We start from the raw sequence: 18,061 nt of genomic DNA, 5'->3' as shown, positions 1-18,061 counted from the left end.
TGGCTTTTTGCAGTAAATAATCCTCTTACCATAAATTTTCAACAATTTTTTTAATACTTATTTGTTTTTCTATTCAACAAGAAAATGACACAACAGCACAATCTGTGGCAATAATCCGGGGGTATTATATTCTCAAACAACTGTAGGCCTACTGTAACTTTAATGTATTACCAGTAATTTCTGCTTCCTCTGGTGAGGCTTAGAGAAGCATAAGGTGCTTTAATATCAAACAGGGATCCACCCACAACTCTGATTTATGTTTATGACTCAGCAAAGAATGTAAACTGAGACTAGGGCACAGAGCATTTCTATAAGTAGTTATAAATCAACCATTCACCAGGGGAAAAGAAACCACAAGTACTAGAAGCCTTGCCTGTATGAGGAAGAGAACATTTTTGGGGTTGTAGAGGGCAAAATCTTCTTTCAAGGGAGTCAGTAAAGGGGTCAGTCAGGATTCATCAGATTTGTAGTGTTTTTGTGCGTGCAGGGCTGTTTGCATCACTGTCTGTCTGAACTGTCCTGAGCATGTTCAGCCCACCAGATGGAAGCAAACCCATCATCAAGAGGCCAGCCAGATGGTAGGACCAACAACTGCAGAGATCTGAATTTATAGCATTTGATGCTTGAATTCAACTTGGACTGCATGTGCAGGTTACATCCTTACCTGACACCAGGAAAGTCTCTGACCCGTTTGTGCTGAAGGCTCCTCATCCATCCGTGCTGGGTGGCAGTGAAGCCCAGCTCATGGGAGCTCATGGACCGCGCCAGACTGATCATACCCTGTGGCTGCTCCAAGCCCAAGCACAGCATCCATTTGCCAGCTGCTGCTCATGAATTTCCAGATGAAGGGTGCTCCATGTTTTCAGTGCCACTCTGACGGGTTTATCTTCCAGTCCATTTACTTACTTAATTATCCCACAGCAAGCAAGAAGTCATTTCTTATAAATATGGTAATAAAATGATCAGAATGACAACACAAGCACATTCTTATACAGTTTGTGGAAAAAGCTGACATTCCCCAGTTTCAGTTTACATCAGGCTTCCCCAATCAGCTGTCAGTAAATTAAAAAACAATATCTGATGACCTTAAATTATCAGCTTCCAGATGTTTGGCATCAGTTAGGACCTGCTTGGAGTTATTGTCATCTCAGGTGTTGCCCCTGTCACACATAATCTCATTTTAGTGCACATTATGAAGCTTGTGTTTCCTTTAAGTTCTGAGTTGCTTCTGGAATGTCAGCTTTTCATTTGACAACTCCATCTGCTGTGTAAAGAGGAGAGGGGCCACAGACACCTCAGGCCTGATTCATTGATGAGGGGAGATCTTTTTTCTGCCTGATGCCAAATGCTGTTATTGTTGTAAAGAAAATTCTACAAAAAATGATTTGGTAGATGTGATTTTTTTTTTTCCAGTGGTGTAAATAATACCTTCCACGTTTAAAAGATTGGAGCGAGTCTCTGATGTAAAATAAATGACATAGGGACCCACAGAAATGACCCTAAAGAGGCTGAAGTCCCATAGTTTCTACTTCAGTAGGAATTTTCTGAGGAAGAACGAGTGAAGAGCTTGGCTGCAGGTCCAAAATCCCCGTGCAGGCTAAAACCTGCTTTAGAAAATGCGACAGAAGTTCAATGGGTTGCAAAGCCACTCCTGCCCCTCCACAGCGGCTCCACATCCCAGGAAACACCCTTGAGCTGTGCCACCTGCTCCTGTGAGCACGTGTGTGTGTGTGTGCACGTACGGCACACGTACATGCTCCTAACTGTGTCTATCGGTGTCATCTTCGTGTGGGTGGCACCAGTGACTGTGCATATGTTTGCTGGGTGTAGGTGTGCTGAGGGCTATCGGCACACATGCTTCCCGGTATGTCGGTGCTGTGAATGGACGGTGCTGTCTCACCCATTTTCCTCTTTGTTCCCTTCTAAATTTTCCTCGTTTTGTATTTCTGGAGTCTGTTCTCTCAACACCTGCACTATGATTGTTCCTTGAGAGGTGCATTATCCAAAATAACAGAATTGAGGTGAACAAGGCAGGGAGAGAAATGCATGTGGCTCCATTAGCATTCATTTATACCGAGGCTCTGTGAAACCTGTAAGAGAGCCTGTGTTGTTTGGAGTTTATTTAAATAAATCACTATAATTACATTTTGCTCTTTATCAAAAGCTTCCTATAGAGATTGTCCAGCTAGAAAAGAAAAGGAATTTCGGAAATTCAGGAGCATCATGTAAAACACAGTGGGCACTGGGAAATAATTCTGCTGGGAGGTCAGATGGATGCTGAGTTCTGTTGATTTCCTCATTTTTCAAGGCTGGAGGATTCTGCATGTGAATGAGTCCTTTGTTTTTCTAAGGCTTCTGGTACAGAAATATATTTACTGCAACAACAACTTATTTCCTATCCTGGAAACAAAAACTCGAATAGTGCAGGCAGATCATTCTGCTCGTGTGGATAGCTTCGTGTCATGAAGAGCAGAGGAGAGAGGTGGCAGACAGCCTCCACAGAGACAAAATTCTCTGATGTACACAACTTTGGAGCAGAAATGGGTGAGAACAAAGGTTCTCTCCCAGTACAGCAAGGTCAGCTCCAGGCAGAGCACAATGGGAGCAGAAGCTCTGATATATTCATTTTCTTATGCCCGGCAAAGATCTTAAATGAACCAGCTACACTCTTTTAAAACTGTTATAGCATTTCTTACCTTAAATTGGAAAGCCTTTTAAAAAATATACATTAGTTTGCCTAATACATTACACTCAATTGAATGGATTGCTCCCACAAGACCTTGTTAGATGTTCTTTGTTAACCATGAGATGCCTGCTTGACCCACCTGTGTCTTACAAGGCCTTTAAGACAAAATACAGGTCTTCAGAACTCCACTCCCTGGTATTTATATTTGTTCCTGATTAAGATGGCATTGCACCATATGCTTATATGCTGTATTGAATTATTTTTGTTTTCTGAAATCTGAAAGGAGGAATAAGATCCCTCAATTGAAGAATCTAGATATTATAATTCAATTAGGCTCTTCTCTCAGAAGACCAGTGAATTGATCTTTCTCTTGTGTCCACCCTTGTGACATTGAAGAGTTTCATTAATTCCCCAATATTTAGTTTGGTGTTTAGCCAAAAGTTCATAAGCTATATTGCTTTGTTGATTTAAAGAACCTTCAGAGCAGCTGGAGTTAATTCCTAACACCCTTGTGCTAACAAACTCTGAATAAAATGCTGTTATCTATAGGGGAAAAAGGAAATGAATATCTTAAAATAATGATCTTATTACAACTTATCTTGTTAGGCTGTGGTGAGGTTCCCCTTGTTAAGCCACCTGCACTTTGAGAGGTTTATAGACACAAGCAGCATTATTAATTAATGCGACTGCAAGCTCTATGTGAGCTATTACAATATTTTATTGTTATGGCTACTATTACTATTATCAGATAGGCTGTTAGGGAGTTTTGAAAACATGCTAGCATCTTTCTGTTGTGCTGGTTATCCTTCAGTGCCTTTCTTCAGGTTACAGAAGCAGCTGTTTATATTAAATTCTGGATGGAAATCAGGGGCCCATAAAATCTCTCAGCAGGTTACTTTAGCCTGAAATCAGTATTACTTAAATTATACAAGGAGAGAGATGAAAGTCTGATGAAGGTGCTACCTATCAACAGCAGATGTAAATTTGTTTTGCTTGAATATGACTCTGGGATGCTGGTCACCCAGGCAGTGAGACAGGATAGGAACATCTTTTGGCCACCAGTAACTGACTTCTGAGTGCCCGAACAATCAATCCAATGAACCGGAAATTGCTGGTACCAAAAGTTATTGCCTGGGTAAAGGGTGGCTTGGGGAAAATAGGAATCTGTCCTAGAAGGATCTTTTATTGCTTGCTATAAGGAAGCTGTAAGTTCTCTGTGATCTGTTTTTGCAGTGTAACTGTAGGTACTGTCCTCATAAGAGGCCATGAAGTTGCAGGTATTAGTTTAACTCTTCTCTGATGCTACAGGAAACCTAGGGAAAAGGAACTTCTCAAACATATTAGCATACAATGCTGAGACCCTAAACATTTATATGACATTTATATGGGTGTTTAAGCATTTTGTCATCCTGTAATTCACAGTGAAATCCATAAAAATGTCTGGGAAGAGGTTAAAGATTCCAAATTCTTATTTGCAGAGATGAAATGAAGGCCTGCACAAGGATCATGGTCCATTCTCCTTTACCCAGAGCCTGTGTCTATAGCCACATCAGAGATGATTTCTCAGTCATTGTCACGTTTGGCTGTGGAGATTGCGTATGACTGTGAATGATGCTGCTCTGCCTGAGGACTCTGCAGCTGGAGGGAAGGGCTGTAAGGGGAATAAAACCTGTGGTAAATCTCTTTCAGAGGAAGTAGGGGACCTGCCAACAAAAAGATGCTATACCTCTGCTTTCAAGACTATTCTGTTCATAAAAGGCTTGAGGATAAAAGCTTAGTGTTGTCCCTGCACCATAAAGTTATGTCACACCTGGGCCATGTGTCCAACAGGGTATGTCTCTGTATTACTGCAGATTTTGTAGGCTTTGGTCACAAAGCACTTTGCTTGTCCCACTTTTTAGAGTCCTTGTCTATCCAACTGTTCTTCACATGGGAGCAATTCCTGGCCTTGGAACACTGGTCACCACTCTGCTTTTTCAATTCAACTACATGCTTTTGGAGATGAGAGGTGGGGACCAGGGCAGGGTACCCTACACCAAACCGGGACGTGGGGCATCCGAGTCCTGTTTCTAACTCTGACACAAACACCCTTTTCTATTTTTCTCCTGCTATTGGTCACTTGTGTGTATTCAGTCTGAAAATGGTAAAGGACAGGATGTCTGTGCTTGGACATGTATATTCAGGTTCTGGCATAAGAGGCCTCAAGTTTGATCTGGAACTTTGTGTTTCAGAGGGGAATGGGTGAATTTTCTCTCCTTTCTAAGATGTCTGTGGCTCTGTGTTCACAGAAGTTCTTCCTCAAATATTTCTAAATCCCAGGTTGTTCTTAGGAGCTGATTTTTATTGTCATTACTTTTATTGATTTTTGTTGTTTTGTTTTTGAGCAAAGCTGCTTATGGTCAAATAAGCTCCAGCCTCACTAGAACTGCCACAGAACTAAACCAGACCCCTAATTTCAGAAGCTTGCCTTATCTGATGGTGCTGGTGAGCACAGATTCTTCTATATCAAGCTCAGGGGTGAAATGCCTCATAGATTAACAGCGGTCAGTAAAAAAATCAACGAGGAAGGTGATGGTGGATAATTCCTTTTTTCCTCCTCTGGTATGTCTGGTCTGTTGCTCTGAAATCTTTTCTTACAAGCAACGTTTGCAGGATACGACCCTCTTTGTTATCCTAATGAGCCGGGTTGTAGCGGCTGAACTGTTCACCTCCCGGACCCAGGGGTGAGAGCTCAGGTTGGGAAGCGATGGAGCAGAGACAGAGGAGTTTAAGCCCTTTCTCTAGAGGAGTTTGCCACCTACTGATTTACAGGTTCCTTCAAGCTCCTGCCAAGCGCAGTTAAGGGGAAAAGCCGGTAATTTAGGAGTAGGTGGGAATTGCCCTCAGAGACCCCAAGCCGGGACCCCCGTGGGGAGCAGCCGGGGCGAGGCGAGGGGGGGATGCGATACCCCCAGCTGTTTGAGCTCCAACTGGGAGAAGGCGAATGAGCTGGGTGGAAGCGACTGGTGTGTGTGTGTGTGTGTGCGCGTGTGTTATGTGTGGCGGGGGAGGGATGTGGATGAGGAGCGGGCTCTCTTTCTCTCTCCCGGGGCTCAGTTAATCCTGCTGCCAAGCGCTGCTCAGCAGCAGACTCGGCGCTGGATTCCGAGCGAGGGAGACGCGCAGCCCTGAAGGCGCCGCGGAGGGGAGGCGAGAGAGGCAGCTAAAGAGAGCAGAGCGGGGGAAAAATCAAATCTTATGCTTGGAACTGGGCTTCTTTTTCGCCAATGCAAAAGGGAATATGCAGCACATTTTTGCCTTCTTCTGCACCAGTTTCCTAGGGGCGGTGTTAGGGGCCAATTTCCCCAACAATATCCAGATAGGTGAGTGCAGAGCCCGGGGCCGTTTGAAGTGATGTTCCCCGGCAAGTGGGTAGGGGTGGAGAGGGGGCGATGGGGGAAAACTGACCCGTTCATTTGCTTGCAAAGACAAAGTGTGTGTGTGTGTGCGAGAGGATGAACCGTGAGGGCTGGAATTGTGCGTTGATACCAGCTTTGCAAGAGCAGAGATGTATCAATTTGGCCTTGGGGGAGGGGAAGATTGGGAATAAATGCCTGCACACACACCAACACAGAGGGAGAAAAGTGCCTCTGAAATGGAGGAAGCACGAAAAAATATCTGTTTCTTGCTCCATGAAATGCCTGGGCTGACGTTGTGCGTTGCTGCATTTGCAAAATCAGTGGTTGCATTATACATTTTTGTGAGGATGCTCTCATCTGTAGGTAACTGGGACGAGAGGTAACAAACAGGCGCTCTCTGTCGTTGTTGCTAAAGAATAAGGGCAGAGCTATTGGAGGAAGATTTTGCATTGAAGTCTCTTTCCATTTCATGCTACTCGCTTCCCCTGCGCACTAGCAGTGCCTGTTTGATTTCTTTCTCCCTTCCTGCAACTTCTCGGTGCTCCTCTCCCTCCCTCCCCAGGTTTATTATTACTCTCCCATTGATCTTTAGGGATGGTGATTTGTAACGAGGTCCCAAATTCTCTTCCTTTGCATGACGGTTTTATTTCCCATGTCACTTCTTTCCAATGCCAATCAATTGCTAATGCACCAAGTTCAGGCAACTCCTGTCTGAGTCCAGCTGCACAATTGGTGCTTTTATTGCTGTTGATGCTGCGTCCCTGTCTCCCTCCCTTCCTGCCTCCCCTTTACCCCAAATTTTTGCAACATCCCAGATTTTTTCCCTTTCAACAAACACATGTAATAGCTGAACTCAGCTACTAGCATCCTATTCCTCTGACAACCATGGTTAGGCTGGGAGGTGGGAGGAATGGGGGAGGGGGATATTAACGCACAAATAGCCCTTTTCCATACAACAAGGAGATGCCCTCTATTCTAAAAACGTGCAAAGTGCCGTTAATAGCAGGTCCTTGCACATTTGTTTCTTCCCCAAGCCATCTGCCCTGGAGGACGAGAATTGATACTCTCTGCTTCTTTAATTCTTCATTCTTGCAGAATCCTTTGTTTCCCTACTCATAAAATGCCAGTAACTGTGCTGCCTTTAAATGCGTGTAGATTACTAGACAGTCCGAATATAATATTTTTCTGGAGGCTGTAGGGGGATCTGGCGCAAGCCAAGTTTCCTGCTGGGGGAGCAGCAGGAAACTTTTCCTAGGGCCGGGTTATCATAGCGCTTTGTTCCAAGCAGAAAGGAGTGGGGGAGCAGAAAAGAAAGGCTCTGAGGCTGGGTCCAGTCTGGTCCCGGTTCCTATCATTTATATAATTCTCTGTTTCTGGGCTTGCTTGTGCTTCTGCTCAGATAGATCCCTTTGAAGGCCAAACTTTTGATTTCCTGCCCTCTTTGAGTTTGGCCACTGTCACCTGTTAAATTTAGGGTTTTCCATGCAATGAACTTCAGTAGCAGCAGTTGTTTGGCCACAAGTCGTAAGTTACTCTGACCCTTGCAGCCCTGTCCCCATCTACCCAGTGCCATGCCAGTCTGCCCAGCACCCTGGCATTCCATATTGTGGGAGAACTTCTGTACCCCTTCTGGAACAAACCCTTCCATAGTCAGCAGGGTTTTAAACTGAGCCTAATTGCAAATGAGAGAAGGAGGAAGACAGGCTCATTCCTCCTTTACAAAGGTTATATTGGCAGTGATTCCATTTCCTTTCCTTAAAGTTATGGGGGGTGAGGAGGTTGAGCTTTCAAACCTTGTGGTTCATCCAGACCTGGCAGGCTGCTGGCCTGGGGATGCATAAGGGCTCCTGTATGTGATCCAGGCATTACAGAATGCACAGGCTGGAAAGGTTCCCTGCTCCCAGTGTATCGGCAGTGGGCATGAAACCCTCAGGTCTTGTGTGCTGGAGTGTTTTGGAGTGTAGAGGCATTCTCTGGGCTGGGGAGCTGTAGCCTCTGCTCACAGGAATAATTTGGACTGAAGAGGTTACTAATACAGGTGTGCTTAAGACATTTCTTCTTGTTCTGTTTTTCTCTCCAGGGGGGTTATTTCCTAATCAACAGTCCCAGGAACATGCAGCTTTTAGGTTTGCGTTGTCTCAGCTCACGGAACCCCCTAAGCTCCTTCCCCAGATCGACATTGTGAACATTAGCGACAGCTTTGAAATGACATACACCTGTAAGTAGCGGTGTTTGCCATGCTCTCTCTTACTTTGGTTTTGTGATTCCTGCCTGGTATCTTTTTGTGTCTGAAATACGGGACATCTGCTCCAAACGTGTAACTTCTTTCAAGTCTATGTAAGACAACCCTGAATACATGGGTGAAGGATTTCTGAATCATTTTGGTTTTTGCTGAGACATAGGGGTAAGGTAGTGTTGTGGTTATTCAGCATGTTGTGCCTTTTCTCTTTCGTTGCTTCTGAAGTGATATAAACCCCCCAGCAATTCCTTCCCTCTTGTTTCTCTAACCTCTGCCCGACTCATGTTGAGGTTTTTCATTCCCATATCTCCTATAGCTGTGATGTACAACAGAGACACCCCTTTCCACCCACAGGGTGCACAGAAGTCTCTGTTTAGTGTGAACAACTTCTTCTCTAGCCCCAGTTTAGCCATCTGTCCTTGTAATTTCAGACAGACCTAGTAGAAAACAGCAGCTTGGTGCAAGTGGAGTCCAGATCCCAACTAAGTGGCATGCTTAATAATTGCTAAGAGATAAGAGTTCTGGTTTCGAGAACCAGTGAAATAATTTGCTCTGAAAATGAGTTTTAAAGATTGAATTTGCACTACAGAGTCAATCCTAGGGTGTATTTGTACCTTCCTACAGCACAGCACATGAGCTGTGCTGTTCTTCTTATATGATATAGTTGGGAAAGAAAAAATCTGGCTTGCCAGGTAATACAGCAGCAACCAGGGATGTTCTCCAGGAGGGAACCAGGGGAAAACGAAACCCATAACACAGCCCTGTGGTTGTGGTAGAGGATGTCGCAGCATTTGCTTCCTTGGGAGTGAGCGGCGCGGTGCTGCACACGAGGGGCTCGCGCTACTGGGGTGTGATGCACCAAGAATTTCTCAGTTCAACCTGGTGTCAGACACCGCTTTCATTCTCTGAGCTGGTGTGTGTATGAAGACTGTCAGGAGGAACTGGAGGAGCCTTTCCCTTCGTAGAGCCTTTTGGATGGTTGATGGGTCATGTTAGTAGTATCCTTTTGATTCACCGAAACATCCTCTCTGCAGTTTAGTCATGTGGAGAGTGGGGTAGAGGTGGACACAAACTGTTCTCTGCTAAGAAATACACAAAAGGGAAAAGTGCTTTCCTGCAAAAAGAACTTGGGAATGTACAGGAAGAGAATTAATAAGGCTCTTTGAAGAAGGAAAAAAAAGTTATGATTACTTCTGTTGGAAGGTTTGCAAATACAACATTGCAGGAATTTGCTGGCCAGTGTGACACAAGAGAGAAGTAATAATCTGGCCACACTTTCACTGGAGCATCTAATGACAGGCATAAAGTTTTTCTGTTTTCCTTAATATCCCTCTATTTGCCAACTACAAGGTTTCCATTGAGGAAAAGCAACTATTTCAGCTCAGTCCAATGGCACTTCCTTGGTGGGAAAACTAGACAAATAGGAAAAAAAAAATACAGACCTTGTACCTATAAAGGAAAAGCATCACCTACCTGAGGCAGAGTTGCTGACTGTGGCTGGGGACAAGCTGTTTCAGTTCTGGTCGCAGGAAGAAAGCAGAAGCTAGAATTTCACTAGAATAAATTCTCCATCTGCACATAGTTTTCCCTCCCTCTTGATGCCTGCTGCTAATGGTTTTGTTTACAACATTAATTTTGATAGCAAGGTCATGATACTAGTTATGCTTCAGAAATCTGTCATTAGTACCACGGGGGCACGGGTGGTCTCACAAAAGCTGAATGGAAGCAAGGCAGCCTCCCAAAGGATGTTATATTTGAGCTCTATGTAGGGCACACTGTCCTAGATCAGACCAGCAGAGCACTCTGCACAGTCCAACTTCACTTGTCCTCATTTTTCTTTTCTTATAATTAAAAACTTCCTGAGTTCTTCCCTCTTATGGAAGGGCAGTATTTGTTTTGTAAATACAAAAGGCGGTGCTATTCCATGTACCTGAGGGGAAACAAACAAACAAACCCAAATAAAACAAAAGAAAAAGCCAAAATAAACCCCACTGAAACAAAACACAATGCCCCGCTTTTAGTACGCTAGGGCTGGTGTGAAAGTTTTGCCAGGTATTATCTCCTTCCTTATTTTCTAGCAAATTCCAAATTGCCAGGACTAGATATCAGCAGAAAGATCTGTTTATTTACAGAGAATAAAAACTCTGCCCACGCAGTGGTCCTTATCTTCTGAGAAAGACTGGCCATGCTTCCAGTTAAAAACACTGGGTTTTGTTCCCATGGAGATAGAGAACAGAGTGTTTCCTTGTCATTGGCGTTACCTGTTTCTCGGATGGTTAAGTCAAGGGTGTTTGGACCCTGTAAACCTGGTGCTGTCCCTACCAGAGTCTCCAACAGGACATCTGGGGGCAACTAATAGGCCTGGCCCCATGGCAAGTCCTACCTTGTGCTGGGATCTGGCCTCATATGCTAAATGTAGCCCTCACGGCAAGTGCCTGAAGCAGCATCATTCAAAATACAGAATATATATTAAGAATCAGTGGTGACAGTAGAAGCAAAAAACCTTCTTGGGCAGCTTGTGGGGTGATGCTTAAGTGGCAGGATGAACTGCAGTAAAATGACAGCACCTTGTCTAAGGAGATCGTATGCAAAATGTATTTTAGCATCAGCTGTGACACTGTCTACCTCTGCCTGACATAGATCTGCATGCCAGTTAGAATGAGCAAGCTTTGGCGTGACAGTGGGTGAATTTACAGTATGAGATGCACCCATTTGTGCAGAGGTGACAGTGATAGGGAGCTGTTAATGATGTGCTAGTGATGATCGTAAATTGGTAACAATAATACCCATGAAAGTGATAAATCTGTAAAATATCAGGAGGCTGCTGTTGTCACTGGGCTGCCTCTGTGACAGCCCGGCAATAAGTTTTGCATTTCTGACACTTCCATTTGTGGACTTCTTATCATTACAGAGTGATTGTGTGGGGCAGCATTGATCTACAGGTTCTGTGGTCCCTGTGCATAACACATCAGTAATTACGATTTTAAGCAAACAGTAATCATTAAGAAAACAAAAATAAGTAGTAGATACAGTGTGCGGTAACCTCGTATTTCACGTGTGTGGTTGATGCTAATGTTGCTGCATTGCTGAAACATGGGCACATTTCAATAACTGAAATATCTTCCTGAATAGCTTCCATCCCACAGAATAGATGGTAATGACCAGGCTCTATTTGCAGCTCAGTGTGTGGTGTGGCTTACCAGTATGGAAATACACACCTGCTGCATTGAGGGCTCTTAACTAAAGGTTAGGAGACTTTATATTTTTGTGCTGTTTCTTTGCAGACGAAGGCAATTGTTCAGGAGGAAGGTGAATTTAGAGACCCTCCTTCAGCAGAAGCATGCAGCAGTGCCAGGTGACTGTAAAGGGTGAAATGATGGTGTGGCGTAGCTGAAGGGTTTGCCTAGTCACTTATAATAGCCAAGCAAAACCCTTCTGATGAGCTTTAAAGCCATGTTCACAGGTTCCGTCTTCATCCATGTTTAGAAAAGAGCTTTACATCCCCAACACAGTTGCCAGCGAACTCTGCCTTGCTGGGTTTTGCTGTGCCTGAGTGTGCAGGGTTGATGCTGCAGGTGTGGGAAGAGGGAAGCTCTGTACCAGATGAGAGGATGCAGGAGGTCTGAAGCTTAGGAGAGTGCTGCAAATTCTTGCCCTGAGAGGTCTGCAGAGGACATGAGCACTGTGTCCTGTTGGCATATGAGTTGTTTCAGCTACAGCTCCATAGCTTTATTTAATTTGTGGTGCAGACTCCTGCTTTAGGCTTCTGACTGGAGTCCCCGGGTGAGCCCTGGCAGCGTCGGGCAGACAGTGGTTCCTCTCGCTGCCCAGGAAAGACGATGGCTCAGAGACTGATATTCCTGGCAGGGAACACAGACTTTCCCGAGATACGTGTACATGTCCTGTTGAGCAGGACTTGCAGAAGGTGAGTCACCAGCTTCATAAAACTGACCTTGCAAAACCCAGGCCACTTTGCAGGGATGACCAGCGACTTAAAAAAACCTCCGTTCAGCACTGAACCCTGTGACGTTGCTGATGCAGTGGTCGGCTTTTGCATGCTTAGGTGTTGGGCTGCTGAGAAAGGGACAGTCAGGACACACAGAAACAGAGTGCACCTGAAACACAGAGGTCTGCACAGGACAGCAGCAGGATTTTGTAACTGCAAGAAAACTTACAAGGAGGCTGAAAACCAATGAATTTTCTTATCCATCTCCTTCCATGTGTGCACAGGTGCAGTTACTGTGGGGTCCTCATACTGAGTATGGGCTGTGGGTGCTGCTAGAATATCAACAGTTGAATCTGTTCTGCATATTAGAAAATGAATATGTAGTTTGGAGTCTGTTCATATTTTATAAAGGCCTCCCAGCACCAATTAGAGAGGGATTTGTAGTGATCACTCACTCTGTTCTTACGTTCTTATCAATAGCAGCAAGCTTAGATCCAGATCAGCTATGAAATGAAGTATTTCTTGTTCTTGGATGCTTATGTATATAGATAAAGTATTTTTGGAGATTGCTTTTTATCTCTTAAATTACTTCTCAGAGATGGGAAGGAATAGGCAAACATTTGAATGTTCTCAAATGAGGATCTAAATTTGGCTTAATTAAACAATTATTGTGTGTTGAATTTAAAGGAAGCTTCTTTGTTGACAAACATACTATGGTCGCCATTTCTTGGAAAGGTGTTGCTGTAATTATTCTAGCAGCAATCAATTAAAATGCAATCTTTTATAATTAAACTTCCACAGTCTAAATAAGCCCAGCCTTGTAATAGTATGTAGTTGCTGTGGTGTTGGAAGACTTGTTTTTATTTTTGCAGTGTCAGAAATTTCATGTAAATGCTCTGGGATTTTTTCTTTCCCCTGCAGGGCTCAGGATGCTCACTTTGACTATTTAATGTGAGCTAAGCCAACAGAAAGACGAATTTAATGATCAGATGCAGTCTGATTAGTACAACATAGGTAGTACAAGGAAGCACATCTCCTTAGATTTTGTAAGAGGAAAATATGTGATGCAGGTTGATGAATCACAGAGGATCAATTCACGTTAGATCAAATTGAGGTGGAGGATGCTCAGTTTCTGGCAGGGATGGGCTGTAGCTTTCTAGTAAGTGCACATTTGTTCAGTGAGATGCCAGCACCTTACAGAGGCAGGTCCAGCTCCAAGGAGGGTGCTAATGGATGAAATCCTGCTGAATGGGAGGGAGCGGGTCCTAGGGGTGACACCAGCCCCCTGTGTCCAAGGTTTCTACAGGGGTCTGGGGCAGGTGCTGGGTGCTCCGCATTCGCAGCCACCACTGAAGGTGGGAGCTTGTCCCATATGCTTTCACAGAGAAAACATTTAAAACACGAGTGCTGAGACATTTTTCTCCGCTACAGCTGCCCGGACAGGGCAGGTTGTTTGTCTACCATCATGGATCTGGGCATGGAAAACCTCAGGTGAACATGGGCCAGTGAGGCTGAGAGACTGGCAGTGCCTGTAGGAAGGGTTTCCTCTAGCTCTGGGTGTCAGTTTATCTCCAGAGGGTGTGCGGGCACTTATTCTTTGTGTGACTGTTTTTTATAATTTTTTTTTATTGTAGGCTTAGGGAGTGGTGCCTGGGGACAAAAGGTGATATGACACAATTAGGAAACATCAGAGGAAGAATAAGGGGAATTTCACACCTGCAAATCTATCTGCTCATCTGGATAGGATCCCAAATACTCATTGGTGACAAGCAAAAAATACAGTGAGGTAAAATTTGGGCTCTGCAGCAGGCAGAGAAGGGATTTGAAACGCAATGAGCAGCAGAGGCCAGACCTGTCCATTGTGTTAGTCACAGTTTTCACTCACAGCTTATCCTTTCTTCTCTAAAAATAAAGCTTTTTCGTGCGGTAAGGATCCTACTAAGCCAGAAACACATGGGCTTTATTTTTTGGCATATTAGCAAGGTGAGAGGGGAAACATTCATGGGGCTGCAAGGAAGGCAGAGTGGGAAAGCTCGCTGTTCCTTTCTGAAACTCTAGTGGGAATTTTAGATATATGTTTACATTTGCCTTAATAGGGTTAGGGCCCCAAAGGCAACAGCTCTCTACCAGTAGAAATGGAAACAGTACTAGTTAGCTTCAGTAACATGTGGAGCTCAGAGCAAACACAGAATCAACATGCTCCTTAAAGAGGCAATAAGTCAGGGAGACTTTAATATTCTGCAGATCCAAATTCTCTGGGGTGAGGTATTAACAAAAGTCTGAAGACAAAGATGCATTTCTTTCAACTGCATTGCTTTAAAAAGAGATGAAGTTTTGTTTCTCTGCTCTTAGTTATGTAGCACTGAAACAGGGTAATTTTCACCGTGAAAAGGGCTGTCTGGTACAGTGTGGGATGTTCTTTGCGGAGCTTACGAGGATTCCTGAGTAAGTCAAATATTAGGCAAGATGCAGAAGAAGCGCCGAACAGAGCCTTTAGCAATCCACCATCATCCCGACAGAAAAACCATTTCAAAATAATACCGAATGATTAGAATATTAAGAGCATGCCATCTGGCAGAAACTGTTCCTTCCTCACCTGCTGAACTGATCACTCATTAACCTGCAAAGTAACAAGTCTCTAGTTGATTTTCTCCTGCTGTCCTTTAGCAGCTGGACCCACTTGTTCCTCTGGGGCATTCTTAAACAAACAAAAAAACCCAAAACAAAAACAAAACCAAACCAAACAAAAAAACCAAACCAAAACCCCAACCAACCAAAAAAACAAAGAACCCCAACAACAACTACAGAAAACAAACAAAAAAATGCACCACAAAATAACAAACAAATCTCCAGTGATGTTATTGTTTTTGTTAATGTATATCAGATATTTTCCCTATTTTAAGTGAACCAACCCTTGCCAATCCTCATCCAGAGTTGCAGTTTGGGAGGAGATGTGCATATGCATTGCAGAACTGACTGATCCCTTGAGGAAGTAGCAGTGAGGCAATGAAGAGGTGAGTAACAGCTACAACTTGCCGTATCTTGGCTTCTTCAAGAGGGTCTTTTCATTCTTTGATTTTATTTGTTTTTGACAGCACAGAGGAGTGCAAAAGAAAACAACTGATGTTTAAGATAGAGATGTAACATACAACTGATGTCAGGATTCTCATGTGGATATAGCGTATGTGTGTGCATCTCTATATGCTATAGGAGTCTTGACTTTGATTTAATAAGCAAGGTTCTTCTAATGATGCTAATAGAGATGAAATGGGAGGGAGATGAAAGGTTGAGAGATACAGAAGCTGCTGTGGGTAATCTGGATGCAGGATGGAAGGGTCTCATGTGAAAGGAAGGGCTATTTCTCACCTCCCTGCCCTTCCAGAAACTTTTCTATGATATTTACTAGCAGTAAGCTTCAATGAGCAAGATACAAGTGACTACACTGATTCAGATATGGTTTTTCTCCAACTGACCTGCCAATAGTCCCTTGAGAGCCCTGAGCCTTGTTACTTTTTTTTTCCATGCAGCAATCACACCTGATTCAGTGCCATCCATGAGAAAGGGGATGTTGTTGCTGTTCTTGCAGGTGAGAAGCAGAAACAAATTACCAGCAGGTGAGGGAGCTTGTGGGGAGAGCACAGGAGAGTGAAGTCCAACAGAGAGCACACATGGATGGAGAAGAAATACTGAGTCAGGAGATCCAGTGTGGGAAAGGGGACAGGCAGCAGCTCTAGCGGGGCCATAGACAACTTCAGCTACAGCATGTCCCTTTTTAGCCCTTACCTAAGCCACAGGAGGTTTTGCTTTCTGAGGGCTCTTCCCCCTTTTGCCTGAATTTGAGCTGGAGCCTGCTGGTGTCTCCCACCTGGCAAGCATCATAGCTCAATGTGCTCTCAGCATCCCTTGTCCTTGGTGCAACTGCCCTGGAGTCAAACCTCAGTGCTGAGAGCAGGGAATCCCCTGCATGGGGTAGATTATTGCAAACTGCCAGCATGTCTAACACAGCCTGCAGACCTCTTGCTGCTGCTGTGACAGTCTCAACATGCCATGGTGCTTTTCCAGCCTTGCACAGTGTACTTATTGCATGGTGTGTCCTGTTTATGTATGGCTTACTGCATGATGCACATGAGTGGCCAGCTGTGTGTTGGTCCTGAGATGGATCTGTTTGGCCAGGGAAAAGGATGACAACAAATACTTAGATGTAGACTATGATACAGTGAATGTTTGCTGGAAAGGATGTTCTTGTCAGAGTATACATGGCAGGGGAGGCTTGGGGGTTGACTGCCTGATCTGTGTGCAGCAGGGACCAGATCAGGAGGGGAAAGGAGGCCAGGTCAGGGGCTCCAGTGCTGTGTCTGCAAAGGGATGGGCAGCCAGCGGAGCTGCAGCTGAGAAAGAGGCTTGGCCTGTAGGGAGTTCAGGAGAAATGCCTTCGTGTAGAAGGTGATTAATGCCTTTAATGAACTACTGAAGGAAGTAATAGAAAGCCAAACCACATACGTCTGCAGTGGGGGAAGGGGGTGAGGGGACAGTGCTGCTGCAGGCAAGGACAGGGAAGTGAGTTGTGGTACAGCCCATGCAGTGATGTCGTTTCCAGATCACTGTCCCAGGAAAACAGTTGGGCACAGCAGCTGTCCCTGGTCCATCCTAAGCGAAGGCAGAGCTGAGTGCATTTCATGGATTTAATCAGAATTAACTCAGTCTCTCAGCCTGTCCTAACTCTGAAGTGGGAAAACCAACACACATCCTCTCAGCAGCTGTGAGCCAAGAGACTGTTCCTAAACTTCTTTGCTTGGGGACCTTACATGTGTCCTCAGTACAAACGCTGAATGCACTATCCCCTAATTAAACTACTTCCTTTGTGAAGCACCAGGTAAAGCAACTGAATTGTGTGCTTATCATGTCAGTTATGCTTTGCCAGATGGCTGTGGAAGAAGAGAGGGAAGAACCACATCCAAGTTTGGCACAGGGTGCTTGTGCTATGTCACTGTCTACATGAGTTAGCAGCATCTTTAACCAGCAGGTCCTCAGTCCTTACAGCATTAAGAAGGGAATGTGTCCCCTCTCACTTTTCTGGCTAAGAATTAGTTGACCTCATCTTAAGCTACTCATGAAAGTTACGTCTGTAATCATCAGAGAGCGCTACTGTAAGCAATCCTTTTGAACTGTTTTAGACAACCATCTTAGGATGGAATTGCTATCCAGAGGTGCCTGCTTATCTCTCTGTTCTATATGGGAAACCAAGGTGATTAGCTTACCTTAGACAGCTTACTGTGAGACCTTCAGAGGTAGGTGAGATGAATCCTACCCCAGAGTGTTAGCAGCTGTATTGTGTCCTTCTGCTAATTCTTCAATACTCTGAAAGTGATAATTCACTGGTACCAAACATTTTCTTGCTCTCCCTGGTAAGCAGCCTGTAAAGGCTTTGATAAAAACAGGCATCATGTTGCAAACAGGCGGTTTGCTGTTGTGCTATTCTGTTGTATTGCTAAGTGAAGAAAACAAATGTACATGGCATAGAAACTGCTCTTCTCAGATTCACCTTTATTTTGGCACAGGACTGCAGTGGCCCCTCAAGGGCATGGCCATGCTGTTGTCCTGAGACAAGCTCTCATCCTCTTGGCCTCTTTAATTTCTCCCTTGTCCTGAGTGCACTGCTGGCAGTAGTGTTTGTGGTTATCTGACAATGGTGCCTGTGTTTGCTTTTGCTGTCTTTAAGCAGATCTTTCTCCCTGTTTCTGTCGATGTGCTGCTCCTGGCTGATACTGCCTTTCACTAGGAGTAGGCTCCAG

At 44.5% G+C, this 18,061-nt stretch overlaps 1 protein-coding gene across 4 annotated transcripts in view; it reads left to right on the top strand.

Moving 5' to 3' along the window:
• Positions 1–5,966: 5,966 nt before the first annotated feature.
• The window catches only part of GRIA1 (glutamate ionotropic receptor AMPA type subunit 1), a gene marked incomplete at both ends in the record, with an annotated part of 120,991 nt that continues 108,896 nt past the window's right edge, over positions 5,967–18,061 (top strand). For all 4 annotated transcript variants that reach the window (XM_080353600.1, XM_080353599.1, XM_080353597.1 and 1 more), the window contains 2 exons: positions 5,967–6,048; positions 8,165–8,302. In XM_080353600.1, the coding sequence (XP_080209726.1) occupies positions 5,967–6,048; positions 8,165–8,302 (220 nt within the window). The remainder of the gene's footprint in view (positions 6,049–8,164; positions 8,303–18,061) is intronic.

Source organism: Nesoenas mayeri (genome assembly GCF_963082525.1).
Source record: "Nesoenas mayeri genome assembly, chromosome: 14".
NCBI lineage: Eukaryota > Metazoa > Chordata > Aves > Columbiformes > Columbidae > Nesoenas > Nesoenas mayeri.
Note: the sequence above shows the minus strand (reverse complement) of the source record. Positions and strands in the feature narration are given on the sequence as shown.